We start from the raw sequence: 17,135 nt of genomic DNA, 5'->3' as shown, positions 1-17,135 counted from the left end.
GGGATTTTTCCAGCAGTACAGAAACTCACCTTGTAGCATACATCGTCCTCTCCTGGACACAGTTTGAACAAGACACTTCATCCTTGAGTTGGACATTCCATCCTCTTTAATACTCAAAAGCTCTTCACATGACCTTTTGTACCCTTATGTAACCCTTTAAATGCAGGTCAGTCTGAGAGAAACAGATGATGTTACTATTACTTTAAGTATTGGAGCAGTTTTCTGCATTGTCAGCATGAAACATTTGAGAAAGCTTTTATCCTATTCAAGAACTCCAAGTTTTGATTATTTGACATATCCAGACAGCTGTATAATTAAAAAAGCCTACCTTTTATAATCTGGGTCCACATTATCATGAACTTCTGGTGAACATCAGGGTTGGATGTGTTGATTCAAGACCCCAGTTCAGTCTGTACTTCCTCTGAAACAGTTTAAACAGTTTGTCTTCCTGTGTGAACTCACAGAAACCTTTTACTTCCTCAGAATTAAAATAATATTCTGTATTTAGTGCAAGTTAAACTCTAAAAACTAAAAAAGAAAAAAGGTTGCACTTTATTTTACATTACTGTTCCATGAGTACTTACTATTTACTTATTATACCAATTACAATAACTGTGTAATAGGTACTAACCCTGAACCTACCCATAAACCTAAGTTTAACCCATGTATTTACCTTAAGTAAATTGTAAGTACAGGGACTATAAAATAAAGTGTAACCAAGAAAAGTAGTAATGCATTATATTGATGCACTCACACTTTCAGTACTAAAACTGTCACTGGTGTGGTACCCTTTCAAAAACTGCTACATACAGTACATTTATCTCAGTCCCTGAATGACATAATAATCCATGTCGTACTCTTCCACTCTCTTCCACAAACTGCTTGTCTTCCCAGAGAGAATACACGCATGTCTCTGATTACAAAGAGAGAAATCTAAGCAGATGCAGTCTCTCTCTCCCAGGTGACCCCTGATGGAAAACTCTGTCTGCTCAGCCAGACATTCTCAGCCTTGTATGATCCCATAGGAAAGAAATGTGACAAATGAGATCCCTTTTAGCAGCAATGAGACTTTTGCTGCCGGGTATTCTCACATGTATCTCCTTGTTTGTCTTTGTTGTGTCACTGACTTGCCCTCCTATCGTTCCAAACCATAACTTTGTTTTTTTTTTTTTTTTGCTTGAAACAACAGAAGATATTTTGAAACAACATTCAATTCCCTTGACTTTCACTGTATAGAAAATTTTCTTTTGAGAAGAAAGAAAATCATATAGGTTTGGAATGACATGAGGATGAGAATTTTGAGTTTTGGGTGAACTATCCCTTTAAATGAAATTTAACAACATTCAGTCTCCCAAGTTACGAAGGAGTAACTTCTAAGCAATAACATTTTCGTCTGTTGTGGTACAGATTTGGTTTTCCCTTTCTCATGTCTAAATCCATTCATTCATCCCTGTCTGTGCTCAGTCTTTCATTTGTGTTCAGTGCAGCTCTCCTCTGGCATCTTACGCCTGTATTTGGCTTGCTGAAGCTATGTTGAAGCTGAAGAAATATAAAGGACTGAGCCTGATCCCAGCAAACCAGTTCATTCGAGTGAAAGAAAGTGTTCACATACCCGGCATTTATTGCAAGCCACTTCACTTGACAAAGAAATAAAAAGTGCTGTGGCTTTGGCTAGTTTAAAGGTAAAGTGTAAAACATTGCCAAAAGGTATTTTTTAATGGAAGCTACTTTTCTTGTTTAAGAAGTTTTTTTTTTTTTTTGGTTAGGAGAATGTTTTTTTTGATATTTAACTTTTACACTTGAGCTTTAACATTGCTACATACAACATTGCTATTTCCCACAGTGCATCATAAGGTATGATGAATTTTGCTCTGGCTGTCCAGCAACTGTGACAGAACATGAGCAGTTCCTCTACATACAATAAGTGTACAAGCATTACATTACAAAATGTTAATAACATGATATCATACTAAAAAAAAAAATATTGTGGTCATACATGGACATAGCTTATTTAACAAAATAATTATCTAATTATTACTGCTATTATTATCATCATAATATAATTATCAAAAATAATAATCATAATAATAATACTTGTATTGCTTTTTAATTATTTTGAGTATTTCTTTTAACCATCAAAATCCAGAATAACTTTCCATGCACCCACAATTGTGTGTGAGAAAGACAGACAAACATTTTCCCAGCTCAATTATTGTTAGTTATTTATAATTTGGAGCAAGCGTGACAAAGCAGCCTCTGTTTTTAAGAGAACACGGAGGATTTCCCACAACACACGACTGCTGTGAATTGGCCTTGGGTGGCCTTCCAACTTTTATCTTTGAGAAGACACTTGGGAGTCAGTCATTTATAATGTATTCTGCTCTTTTTCTTCTGACGTCTCTCTGCTCTGTATCTGCACTCCAGGTTTGACTGTTTATATCAGTGCAGCGGAACTATAAATCCAGAGCAAATATGCTTTATATTTCACAGCCCGGTATATTACTAGAATGACCTTTCAAGGTCCATAACATCAGATTTTTACCCCATTTTTCAAATAAAGCATAATAAAAAATTAGAACATGCATTATTAATAAAAGTGCACAGGAAGCTGGTGGTGAAAGATTAGTCTTGTCTCATTTTCCAGTGCCAAGGTAATATTTCATACGCAGAGCACAATATATGTTAATAAAAGAGAGATAGGGTGTTCTAGGTGGTTAAAGTGTTGCCAAGTGGTTTTGTAGGTAGCTAGCTACTAGACAGATAGATATACAGTAGATAGATTACTAAGTGAGAACAAGCAACATATTATTCCATGAATTCACAGTAGCCTACTGTTGTGTGACTCTATCAGTTCAGCAGCTCAGAAGTGTGCAGGGGACTAAAGGGGTCTTCCCAATGGAAGGAATGTATTAATGATAAGGACGAATGGGCTGCAGACAAACCGATGCTGAAGAGGAGGTGATCAGTCATTTTGGTTGCCTGGTAACCTGCTCCAGAGGTTCTGGCTTTTCTCTGTCAGACGGTGAATAAAACACACCTCACAATCAATGTCAAGGGAAGTTTTGCTCAATGCAGCCACCTCTAAAGACGAAAAAGATTCAAATTTTGGTAGTGTCTATTTACATCAAATGCAAATACCCACACGTGCTGACAGCGGGTGTTTTTGCTAACCGTCCCCTTCTGCTTTTCAATTTACCCACATTACAAATTACAATACTTTTATTTACATTTTATGTGCGTAGCATCTATAACTTAAGTGTAAACTAGATGCTGTTGGATGCTGTTTACACAAACAGTATTTACCACTATATAGAATTACCTTCTTTAAGTTTATATTCAGTAATTCTGTACACAGAAAACAAAATGGGGTTCATATAACACTTGAGATAAAGAAAACAACAAATGTTAGTGAATATAAATTAAATCCTCATTTGGTTCATAGTAGGCTATGTAGGTCAGCAAATAACTTTGCCTAGATATTGCTATGGAGGAAGGGAAATAAATAAATAAATAAATAGATTGATAAATAAATTGTGATGTTAAATAAAAGAAACAAATTGACGAAAAATAAGGATTCATCTATATTTTTTATTTTATTTTAAATGTACACTTAAATTTATTATTTATTATGGAATTACGTCATTTATTTTTATTAATTCATGTAGGATTAAAACATAATTAAATCGTTTCTTTAAGTATATTCTAGATTTCAAATAAAACCTTTTTCCTCCAGCATTTAAAACAATTTTTCACATTTTTAAAACATTTTAGAACAATCCATGACGCAGAAGCTGTAGTGAAAAGGTCTTGCTGGTAAACAGCGTCCTCTGCTGTTACCATAACCTTTCTGTTCTTTTCTTTTTTTATGCTCAAACAGAATTCAAATACAAACATTTATGGCATATGTCATGTCAACTACCATTCAGATGTTTTTCGTGTTGATACAGCATTTTAACAAAGCAAATTATATTTAAAAAATCAATAGTAACTGAAAAGAAAAATAAATAAATAAATAAAAAGAGGCAAAGATGAGGGTCTCATTCAAGTAATGAAAACAAGCTATTTTTAATTGTATACTTTAAATGTATATCTTCAATACAGAGTGGTCTGATTTCTGATATAATGTTAGAGTGCATTACAGATCGCTGAATCATTGTTTTCACGGGTGCTGGGATGGCCTTTATCACGCCGTTATATTCTCTAACTGGGCACTGAAAGTTAAATTTATCACAAAAATCTCTATAATACAATAAATTACCAAAATTTACTGTTATTACTGCCTATATTCCTTTTTCCATCCAAGTCCCTAAAAACAAAGATCTTCTATTACTCTGAATATACCTGTTGTTGCATAGGGGTGTATTATGTGTTGTGAAATTGTGCTTAAATCATAATTTCCAGTACAGAAGAACTTCCTGATGGAAGTCAGATGACTCTACAGGTCATTTATATAAATCATATAGTCACAGCACAGTAGAAAATCAACTCAGCCCATTTTTTTTTTGACAAATGTTACATTGTGGATACTGACCCAAAAGGATCTTTATGAGTCTTTTATCATGCCACCCTCTTCAATACTCTTTATCATGTCAGCTTTCTGATATAATCGCATGTATCCTTCCAGATAAAGCTGAAATGTATCTTATTTAATAGTTTGATCATAAATGTCTAATGATAAGGGCAGGGTAATAGCTCTTGATATACTCTCCATCTTTGATAGGTAAACCCTGCTGAAAATGTATATATTCCTTTGAAGCCATGAGTTCGATATCATTTTACATTTATTGATGTTTTATTTTTCCCTTATTTCTTTATTTCGTGTAACTGTAATGCCCAAATATTTGACTTATTAATAATTAAGCGAGCTGGTTGATCATGCAGAGCAAGAATTTTTGCTTTTGTTAATATTTAATGTAACACTTGATGGTTGCTGTTACTGTGAATGTCCTACACATTTATATGTATTTATACCATAGACTGACATATCTATGGTCCTACACGTGAAGTGTTCGTCGCTGTTTCCGCCATTTCAACGCAACATCCGGTTGTGCAGCAGCCATTTTCAGGCAAGTCCGCCACACACAGTCAAGAACTGACGTTCCCCTTCAGAAAACATTTCAGAAATATCACACTTGATACTTTTCCGCGTCATCTATGGAGGTGGAAACGTACTGAAAAATTACTTTATTGAATTCTACGCTCGGGAATACCTCTCACTGGCCGATGTGTGTTGTTTCTTTTGAGTGAGCTTCATTAATCGGGGTTATGTCGAGCGAGGAGAGTTACTTAGCCATCCAGCGCTACCTGACCGATGAACGTGAGCCTTACGCACCGGGCACGCACGGCAACACCAAGAGAAAGATCCGGAAAGCAGCTGCTTGTTACATAGTGCGCAATGGGATTCTGTATTACCAGAGGCGGCAGAAAGGCCTGGATGAATTCACGGAGCTGGAGGTGGTGCTGCGGGCCGAGAGACGGAAGGAACTCATCACAGAGGCGCACATCACGTCCGGAGGGGAACACCTCAACCAGCAGCAAACATGGGAAATCATCTCCCAGAAATACTGGTGGAGAGGTACAGGAATCACCACTGTAACGACAGAGTAAAGAACCTACAGCTGGAAAGTGTCCTTGATAAAGATGTGACAGAAGAGAACACACACACATTTCTGTTCAGAAGTTTGGGATCAGTAAGATTTTAAATGTATTTTAAAGAAGTTTCTTCTGTTCATCAAGGCTGTATTTATTTGACTAAAATACAAAAAAAAACTGTTATATTATAAATTATTATTACCATTTAAAATAATGTTTTTCTATATTTATATACTTTCAAATATAATTTATTTCTGTGATGCAAAGATGATTTTTCATCAACATCATTACTCCAGTCTTCAGTGTCACATGATCCTTTAGAAATCATTCTAATATGCTGATTTATTATCAATATTAGAAAAAGTTGTGCTGCTTAATATATATATATATATATATATATATATATATATATATATATATATATATATTATATATTATTATTATTATTATTACATTATTTGATGATTAATGTTAAAAAGAATAGCATTTATTTAAAATAGAAATCTTTTCAAGCAATATAAGTCTTTATCACTTTATCAATTTAACACATCCTTGATTAATAAAACTGTTCATTTATTTAAAAAAAAAAGATGGTAGTGTATATCGTTACAAAAGAGTTCTATTTTGAATAAATGCTGTTCTTTTTTAACTTTTTATTCATCAAAGAATCCCAAAAAAAGTATCAGAGGTTCCAAAAAAATGTTATTCTTTTAAAATTTTTATTTATTTGATAATAAATCAGCATATTAGAATGATTTCTGAAGGATCATGTGACACTGAAGACTGGAGTGATGATGATGAAAAATCAGCCTTTGCATCACAGAAATAAATTATATTTTAAAGTATATTTAAAAAGAAAACCATTGTTTTAATGGTAATAATGGTAATTAAAATATTACTGATTCCAAACTTCCCTTTCATTGACTTTCGGTTTTCACCTACTGTTCTTATTTGTTGATGACGTCTTTGTGTGCACAGTCATAATCATAAAGACAGGTGTTCTGTTAAGGTTACAGATGCTCTTTCTAAATGGGCTCCCATGATTTGTCATTTTTGGAAGTGTGATAAATCACCCGTTTCCCCCAGTGGAAAGATGACTAATCGCAGTGTTTGTTTTTTTTTCCACTGTAGCTTACACAGATGATATTAACCTATAATAATTGGTGTTCACCCCTGTATGTATAATGTAGATCATACTCGGAATAGCTTTTTATAGTCCCAAGTACAATTGTGTATGAATTTAACATGGCCTTTTCTTAAATAGTACAGGAAATAAAAATCATCATATTCTTAAATAGTAATAAATGGGACCATAAATGGATGGATGTTTTATTAATCAGATTGAAAAAAAAACCCAGATCTAATTTATTGGTTTTTGAGACAAACTCTGTTATTATATGTAGTCTAAACCTAATGGTCTTGTTTCAGGTGTGCTGAAGCAGGTGAAGGACTGCATCAGAGAGTGCAGCCACTGCCAAAGCAAGCAGGAGAAGGGGAGAGGCAACGCTGAAGATGCCACAAAACAAACCGCTGCCCAACAAGAAAGACGAAAGACCACCGCCTGTGCCAGTGAGGAAGAGGACGATGAGACAAATGATGATTTGGATCTGGAGCAGTCCAGTGCACCTGATAAACATGAATTGGTGTTTGTAAGTATAGTATGCCATTTGTGTCACTGAATCAAAATTTGTCTCCTGAAATTTTGAATTTGGGTACAATAGTATCTTGACATTAAAGGGATACTCCACCCCAAAATGAATATTTTGTCATCAATTACTTACCCCCATGTCGTTCTAAAGCCGTAAAAGCTCCGTTTGTCTTCGGAGCACAATTTCAGAGATTTTGGATGAAAACCGGGAGGCCTGTGACTGTCCCATAGACTGCCAGTAAATAACAGTGTCAAGGTCCAGATTCAAGTGTCAAGTCGTCATGAAAGTCGTCGTCAGAATACTCCATCTGCCATCAGACGTGCAATCTGGGTTATATGAAGCGATGGGAACACTTTTTGTAAGCGAAGAAAACAAAAATAACGATTTTATTCAACAATTCCTTTGTCAACAGTCTCCTCTGTGTCTCTCCATATCACCGTATGCTGTGTATGCTCTTCTGTATCATCCACGCCACAAGGATGCGCTGTTTCTACATGTATTAAGCTTTGATTTGAAAGAAAACAGCGCATCCTTGTGGTGTGGATGACACAGAAGAACATACGCAGCATACAGTGATATGGAGAGACTTAAATTGTGTTCTGAAGACGAACGGAACTTTTACGGGTTTGGAATGACATGGGGGTAAGTGATTAATGACAAAATTTTCATTTTGGGGTGGAGTATCCCTTTAAGAGATGAGGATATTGAATTCCCTTTCAATTATGTTGCAAAATATTATTTATACTACATTACAATGAATACAAGTATTACATTTTATGTTTTTAATGTATTTTAAATGTATATAATTTATATTTTATAGATAAGTTTTAAAAGGGAATGCATATGATAATGATATTACATTACTCCTTCGTGCATTGTTATAGGTGGACAGTAAGGGCATTGTCAAGCAGTTCTTACCAAAGCATGGGCAGACGATGCTGGACAAGTTTAACCAGCAGCGACTGAATAATGAGTTCTGTGATATCACGCTGCTCATTGAGGGTGAGGAGTATCGCGCACATAAAGCTGTTCTGGCCTCCTGCAGCGATTATTTCTACGAGCTCTTCGTGGAAAAGGGTGCTATGTCCAGTCATGAAGCTGTGGTTGACCTCTCTGGTGAGAAGAATGCAGCATGCTGTTTGAATTTCTAATGAAAAAGCTGTTTCTGATTGAAATAATGAAACTAAGTTAGTTTTAGTTCACCCAAAATTTAAAATTGTCATTATTTACTCACTCTCATGTTGTTCCAAAGCTGTATGACGGACTTTCTTCTTCTCCTGTGGAATATAAATGAAGACATTTGGGGAAAATCCTTTTTTTTTTTTTGGTCCGTACATTGGAAGTCAGTGGTACCTAAATTGCACCTAAATGTACCAACATCCTTCAAAATATCATCTTTTATGTTCCACAGAAGTCATTACAGATTTGGAACATCATGAGGGTGGTTAAATTATAACAGAGTTTTCAATTTTAGGTAAACTATGCCTTTAAATATAATCTCTGTTCCAAACTCCAGTGAGCTGCTTCAGAATTCTGTTTCCATAGACGGCATCCAAACTAATTGATCTGTCAATTCATACCTTGGGTTAAACTTAATAATGAGCAGATTGCAGTGCATTCGAACGCAATCTTTTGTTTTGACAGTGCATGAACACAGGAGCGAACACAGTTCTGCCTGATAAAAAAAATTGAACATTCAACAAATATACAATCATATCATTTAAATAAGTGTTATAAGTGCAAATGATAGCAAATCCAGAAATTCAATCCTCTGTTGAAAGGATTAGGAGGTTGCTATCTAAAGTAAAAATCTGTTTATTTTACAGATTGGCAATGGCCGTCAAAAAAAAAATCAGTTAACCACAATGTGTAAAATATTGGCTAGATAGGCAGTTTGTAATAAGTGTGAGAACATTAACCATTTAATTTATTGATGTGTTATTTGAGAATATTATATGTATTTGAAATGCCATTGTTTCTTTTGTGTTGTTTTATCTGATAGGCTTCAGCAAGGCCAGTTTTCTGCCATTACTGGATTTTGCCTACACTTCCAATCTGACCTTCAACTTTTGTGTGATGGCAGAGGTAGCCACGCTGGCACGGCATTTACTGATGGCGGAAGTGCTTGAGATCTGCGAGTCTGTGCATAAGAAAGTGGAAGAGCAGAAGCTGATGGTCTACCAGAGGGGAGACATTCACACTGTGGTATCCAGCCAACCTGCGCCCCCTCAGCCAGTAACACCCACTGCTTCCGAAACCTATGTTGTGATGAGTGAAGGCACACCTGAAGAAGGACAGTCCCTGGCTGTAATCACAAGTGAAATCGGGACGGCTGAATCTCTGGCGTTGCTTGCCGGTGCGACCGTAGATGGCGAAACGATGACTGTAGTCACTCATAGCGGACAGGCTGGCTCAGCTGAGTCTCTTGCCATGGTGGCCCACAGCGGCGAGGAGGGCGAGACCATGACTCTGGTCACTCACTCTGGCCAGGCATGTTCAGGTGAGTCCCTGGCTTTAGTACAGGCTTGTTGGTCTGTAGAGGAGCCACAGGTTGGTGACACACCTGTCGCAGAGAGCATGCAGACGGGAGCCTTTCTCATTAGTATGGATCCTGGCAAAACGGATGCTTCCGAGATTGTGCATTTAGCTGCAGCAGCGCCACCTGCTGTGCAGGATGAACCCCTGGCGGCTGAACCAATACGCCAACCTGAGCCTGCAGCAGCGCCACAGCCAGCCCCTGCACCAGTGAAAAGGAAGCCAGGAAGACCACCTAAAGTGAAGCAACAGGAACCACCTCCTCCTCTTCCTTCAGAGGAGGAGCCCAAGGAGATGGAGGGTGTTGAGGATGGATCCGCTGCAGATGGAGTCGAAAAAGAAGAGGAATGCATGGATCCCAACAAAAGATTCCTGAGAAAACGATCAGTGAAGGAAGGAGGGTATGTTCGTCTCCATATGGGGCTTGAGACAGAGGAGGAAGAGAAAAGCACCTCACCTCCTACGAAGGTATTCAACTCCCATTCACTCAACATATGATTCATTTGTAAATGTGACTATGGCCTTGTCCCAAATGGTGCCCTTTTGGGCTTGGCATATATGTGAGGTCCACAAGACCACAGGGTGGCCCATCTGTCATTTTATGGCTTAAAAGGGTGCTCAGGAGTGCATCCAATGCAGCCTTGATTTACCCTTTTGCAAAGCCTGGTGTCCTGATCTCATTTCCTAAAACATTATGAGGAAACAGTCTTCATTAAAAGAAGTTCTTAAAACGAAAACCTTCAGTAATTAATAAATTAACAATAATAAATAATATAAATAATAATAAACAATGGCATAATCAAATTTATTACTTAATGCGATGTGCCAAAAACATATTTATGTTTGAATAATTCATGATATTTGTTAAAAACCTTGAAAAATATGTTACAATACAAGAATGCAGCCAAAAACCTGAGACATGCATTTTAAACTAGATTTTATTTAATTAGGTTTTTTTGTTTTGTTTAGTTTTTTTAAATCATCATCATAGACACTATTATTTGTTATTGACTCCAATATTATGATGTTGTTCAATGAGCCAAGGATTAGGATAGGGAAAAATAATTCACAAAGGCAGTCAGCCAGATTGTCTTATTAGAATCACATTGTGTCCCCAGACACCTCCGAGATTTGTCAGGAGAGGCCGACCGGTTCAGTTTGCAAAGAAGAATCCTGATGAGTTTTCAGAGACAAACCTGGAGGCTACTTCTGAAGCCATAGCTGCTTTAGCAGAGGAACCTGAGCCTGTTGCAGACCAGCCAGAGACTTTGGAGGAGGATGCACTGCAGGGAGACCCAGCAGGAGCTGCGGAGACAGAACACGCATGTAACGAGTGTGGCTTGGTGTTCCAGAGGCGGTACGCCCTCATCATGCATGCTCTGAAACACGAGAAGTCTCGCAGCTTCAAGTGCAGTGTATGTACCTTGGGCTGAATAAAAAGTAATAATTCTAGCCTGATCTTTATGCATTTTGGATATTTTTTCTGACTTTTCTTTTGACCTCACAGATTTGCAATAAGGAGTTCCAGTACGCAGCTTCGCTCCGTGCACATTTGGCCCGTCACAAGCATCAAAAGACCCAGAGAGCCAGCATGACACGAGCCATGGACGCAGAAGATTCTCAAGGGTCAGAGGATCAGATGAGGTGCCGCACCAAACGGGAGTTTGTGTGTGACATCTGTGGCAAGACTCTGCCCAAGTTGTATTCCCTGCGCATTCATATGCTGAACCACACAGGGGTGAGGCCACACACTTGCAAGGTTTGCGGGAAGAGCTTTGCCACCAAGCACAGCCTGAAGATGCACCGGGCGCTGCACGACTCCATCAAGAGATTTCAGTGCACTGTCTGTGAGAAATCTTTTGTCACCAAGAGAAGCCTGGAGGAGCATACAAGCATTCACACAGGTACACACACTCCTTTTACTTGTGTCAAGATGAATACTTAAAAATGCAAGCATCTAATGGAGCACTGTTATTAAGTGATTAGAATTAACCATTGGTAAAAAAATGCGTTCATTTTCATTTTAATTTCTATTCAGTTACAGAATAATAACTGAAATATTTCTACACTAATATAAAGTTGAAGGTGTTTTAAAAAAAAAAAAAAGAAATTAATACTTTTATTCAGCTAAGATGCATTAAATTAATATATCATGGTTTCCAGAAAAATATCAAGAAGCCTAACCATTTTCAAAATTGATGATAATAAGAAATGTTTCTTGAGCACCAAATCAGCATATTAGATCATGTGACACTGAAGACTGGAGTAATGGCTGCTGAAAATTCACCTTTGCATCACAGGAAAAAAATTACTTCATTAAAATTAAAATTCTAATTAATTTATTATTTAAAAAAATATATATTATTGTAAACTGTAATAATATTTCACAGTATTACTGATTTCACTGTATTTTTGTACAGTTTAATGCAGTGATGGGGAGCATAAGAGACTTTTTTTTTTTTTTTTTTTAGAAATTTTAAAAAAATTCTTCCAACCCCAAATATTTTGAACGGTAGTGCACTTTAAGCAAATCAAGTTTATTTATATAACAAATTTCTTACACAATGGTAATTCAAAGTGCTTTACATTATAATACAAGCAAAAAGTTAAATAACAGATAAAAAGCAATAACATTAATAAGCTGGTTAAAAGATATGGCAAAAAGCTGAATAAATTGTGTAAATAAAAAATGTTGAAAAATGTCTTGACTTGATTGAGGCAACCATTATAGGTGCCTGACATCTGGAACTGGTGCCTGATGCATCGTACATAAATTATGTCTTGATGTGTTTGAAATTAACCCTAAATATTTCTAGCGATCTCAGTTCTAATGATCTAAGAGGTCTATTAGGTTTATGTTCAATAAAATGTTTCCAGCATGGACGCTTTCAGTTGCTGTTAGAATTCAGCATGTTTTCGCAAGTATGAACCAAATTATTGAATTACACCTAAACCCAAATTTAAGATTATTTGGTGCAAGGTTGTCAAATAAGTGTCTGAGCAAAAACATACACTCTTAGTTTTAATGCAGTTATTACACTGTTTGTAACATTAAGATAAATGCTAAATGAGCGGTTCATAATAGCAGTTTGTTTAACAGGTGAATCAAAGTACTTATGCACAACCTGTGGAGCATCTTTTCACCGTGCGTCCGGACTGAGCAAACACCTGAAGAAACATCAACCCAGACCTGAGGTCCGCTCATTCCACTGTTCTCAGTGAGTGCATTATCCCTTGACACATGCACACAACAGTTTTCTTCAAACAGCCCATTCCACTTTTATTCACACATCTTCCCTATATAATGATTTCGTTCCTTAATTTGTTCGTTTTGTTCCTTCATAATAGCTGTGATAAGAGTTTCTTTGAGGCAAAAGACCTGCAGCAGCACATGAATAAGCACTTAGGCCTAAAGCCCTTCCAGTGCCAGGTCTGCGGCAAATGCTACAGCTGGAAGAAGGACTGGTACTCGCACGTCAAATCACACACCGTTGCAGAGCCCTTCAGGTGAGAGTAAAATAGCTCATTTCTTATAGGTGTGTTTTGAAAGTCTCCATTGAAATAGATTTTTATGATGACATTTTATTTTATTACTCCTCCTAAAGAATTATTTTTTAGACTAAAAGAAAAATCTGAAAATGCCCTGTCATGAAAATCTGTATTATATAATATCTGAACTCTAGAGAGACTCAAGCACTTGTTAGAGGTAGATGTCAAATTTAATTGTGTGTTTTGTCCTTTTGGCAGGTGTAATGTGTGTGGGAAGGAGTTCTTTGAGAAGGCCCTGTTCAGACGGCATGTCAAGAAAGCCACTCATGGAAAGAAGGGCAGAGTGAAGCAGAACTTGGAGAGAGAGTGTGAACACTGTGGGAGGAAGTTCACACAGCTCAGGGAGTACCGGCGCCACATGAATAATCACCAGGGTGAGTGGAGAATTCATACATAAACGCGTGTTTTGTAGAATGATAATAAATAATTTACGTGATGCAGATTTAGGAACTGTTTCATCCAAAACAATAATATATATATAGAGAGAGAGTTGTAAATTTATATATATATAAAAAAAGAAAGTTCATTTTTCTGCAAGAATTCTTTCAACACTATGACTTTATGAATGTTTCTGAGACAGCTATGCTGTTGTTGGTTTAATGGTTGGTTAAATTTGTACAAAATAGCTTTTGTTTGCTTTTTGGTGAACATTCAGGAGCCAAGCCAAAAAAAAAAAATGTGAATAATAATAATAATAATAATAAATGTTTTCTTATTTCCAAAAAAATGTTTTTCATTTCTCCACTAATAGTAATTTACATTTATAAACTATATATAAACTCTCTCTCTCTCTCTCTCTCTCTCTCTCTCTCTGTCTGTCTGTCTGTCTGTCTATCTATCTATCTATATATATATATATATATACATTATATAAACTCTCTCTTTTCTCTCTCGAGATATATATATATATATATATATATATATATATATATATATATATATATACAAATGTTGACTTGTGTATTGTGTGTTAAACCTTAGGCATCAAAAGAAATGTACAAAAGTGATTTTCTGTCCATAGAAAGCACATTAAATGTAAATAAAATGTCTACTTTTAAGGTTTCAAATAAGTTTTGGAGAATAAAATGTCAAAATTTGGTTGAAATAATGTTACATTGTCATTCAGTGTAACACAATATTTATGCAAAAAATTCAAACAACATGCTTATTCTGACTTGTACATATTAAAATATCTAAAAGAATGCATACTAAATTTTATTGTGTTTTAAATTAGTAAAAAATTCTTACTGACAAATGGGCAAAACCTAGGATAGTGGCAAATGTTAAAAATGTAAAATTATAACTCATTAGTATTTTGGGGTGAAAGTAATTAGTCTTTTAATATGTGATAAATTGATTTTTGTTGTAAATATGCCTGACAAGATTGTTACACTGAATGACATTTTACTGGGTGTCTTCTGTAAATCAGGAGAAAATGTATGATATTTATTTATTGCTCAGAAAAACAAAAACGAAATTGCAATTAAATAAAACCGAAAACTTTTTTACATTTTTTTGGGGAAAAACTACAACAGTTTAAAGCAGTATTACACTTTTTTTTTTGCTTAAACACTTTTTCGTCTTTGATCCATATATATATATATATATATATATATATATATATATATATATATATATATATATATATATATATATATATATATATATATATATATAAACTCTCTATCTATCTATATATATATACAGTATATAAACTCTCTTCCTCTCCCTCTCTCTTTCTCTCTCTCTGTATATATATATATATATATATATATATATATATATATATATATATATATATAGATATATAAACTCTCTATATCTATCTATCTATCTATATATATATATATAATGTTATCCAAAGTACCCCCCCCCTCCATTTTTTTTATGAATAGATTTACTTAGTTCTCCACAAAAATACCATTTAGTTTCGCCACTATGTATAGTACTAAATGCTAACCCCCCCCCCCCACCCCCCCCCCCCCCCCCCCCCCCCCCCCCCCCCCCCCCCCCCAAACATATACATTGTTTAAAGCATGTCACCCAAAGCAAATTATGATTTGCTTTTAATGAAAAGATTCTCTAATCTGCACATCTGCAATGCAGCTGTAGGTGGCACTGCATGCCTCTGAACAGACCCAGTAAACAGGAAATAATCAACATGAGTCATTATTGGGATTCAGTCATCATCCTGTTGAGATGTTCAGTTTAATCAGACATCCTACACACTTTCATGCTTGTTTGTGGCAATTTTACAGTCTGCTGACATTTTGGTTTGTGTGTCAGCCACTTGAAATGCTTATAAATAGCTGAGTATAACAGATGTCATGCTGCTCTTTTTTTTTTTTTTTAGGAGTGAAGCCCTTTGAGTGTCTGACCTGTGGTGTTGCATGGGCTGATGCTCGTTCACTGAAGCGCCATGTTCGCACTCACACAGGCGAGCGCCCTTACGTGTGCCCGCTGTGCCAGGAGGCCCACATAGATGCCAGAACATTGCGGAAGCACATAACCAAGTTCCACGGTGATCAGTTGCCCGGTAAGATCATGCTGGAGAAGGACACTCTGCAGTTCCACAACCAAGGCACGCAGGTGGAGCACGCCGTCAGCATCCTCAGTTCCGAGCTGCCCCCTGAACTCCAGCCTCCACAGCCTCCCACCACAGAGGAAATCGAAACCGTTCTCATCACAGAAGAAACCGTGGAGGCCGTGCAGGCTGTGAGTGAGGGATCCGTGGCCACATTGTCCGATCAGAGTATTATGCAGGTTGTGAACTACGTCCTGGCACAACAGGCTGTAGTTAAAGTCGAAGATGCACCAGAAATCATCCAGACCATGGAAGTGGAGGTGGCACATGTGGCAGAGGTGGAATGAGACACAAGTACTCAGATGTGGCTTCTCAGTGACCACCTCAACAGAAACTGACCTGGCAGTAAAAAATAATATGACTATGGACAGGTTTATTATTTTTTTGTTGTCATATAAACCTTGTGTGATAATTTAAAATGTGCTCATTTATTTTTGGTGTAAAACTTAAATTAAAATAAGCTCAAAGGACTCTTGAGTTTGCTGACATTGGCCTTCCCACAGCTGGATTGTGAGTGAGTGAGTGAGTGAGTGTGTGAGTGTGTGTGTGTGTGTGTGTGTGTGTGTGTGTGTGTGTGTGTGTGTGTGTGTGTGTGTGTGTGTGTGTGTGTGGATGTGTGAATATGCTTGATTTGCAGTATAGTAAACTTTTGTGTACATGTGTACATAAACAGAATAATTTGCATTGTAATACAGTCACAATAAAGTATACAACAAATAAATGAATCCCAATATAAACATTTGGCTTTTTTGTAACTAGGTTACAATTTCTCATTATTAATGCTTTTTTTTCTGATTATTTGTAAAACTGAGATATAAGCTCTAACAGTCTTAGCAAAAGGGCCATAGGCTCTTGTCTGTTGTATGATGTGGTGCCTCTGTCTCAGCGGAGTACTATGTATAGCAGCAGAAATGACAACCAAATAAAAAACTCCCTGTCTGCAGGGATGCACCATGTGCTAGATTTCTTTTCTGTTTTTCATTTAATGTGACTTGAAGTGTGAAAATGTGTAAAGTATTACCAGTGTATTTTAATCATTATACAATATTATTGTAGTAGAATTAGTTATTATTGTAACTCTGTTGTTAATAACTAATTAGTTGAGTAATGGAAGACAACATGGCAAACCAAAATATGTGTCAAATTCTAAATATTTTTAAAAGGTAATTCATACTATATATATATATATATATATATATATATATATATATATATATATATATATA

The 17,135-nt window shown here is 36.1% G+C and overlaps 1 protein-coding gene across 1 annotated transcript; it reads left to right on the top strand.

Annotated features, from left to right (window-relative positions):
* The first annotated feature begins 5,008 nt into the window (after positions 1-5,008).
* On the top strand, positions 5,009-16,865 carry zbtb11 (zinc finger and BTB domain containing 11). The gene is made up of 10 exons (XM_042758280.1): positions 5,009-5,575; positions 7,021-7,241; positions 8,126-8,357; positions 9,244-10,244; positions 10,895-11,191; positions 11,284-11,680; positions 12,877-12,994; positions 13,125-13,283; positions 13,524-13,699; positions 15,679-16,865. Exons 1-10 carry the CDS (start codon positions 5,266-5,268, stop codon positions 16,194-16,196), a joined length of 3,429 nt encoding a protein of 1,142 aa, XP_042614214.1. The 5' UTR covers positions 5,009-5,265; the 3' UTR covers positions 16,197-16,865.
* Positions 16,866-17,135: the final 270 nt, after the last annotated feature.

This window comes from Cyprinus carpio, chromosome A6 (assembly GCF_018340385.1).
Source record: "Cyprinus carpio isolate SPL01 chromosome A6, ASM1834038v1, whole genome shotgun sequence".
Taxonomy (NCBI): Eukaryota; Metazoa; Chordata; class Actinopteri; order Cypriniformes; family Cyprinidae; genus Cyprinus; species Cyprinus carpio.
The sequence above is the reverse complement of the archived record's forward strand: the minus strand, read 5'-3'. Positions and strand labels throughout refer to the sequence as shown.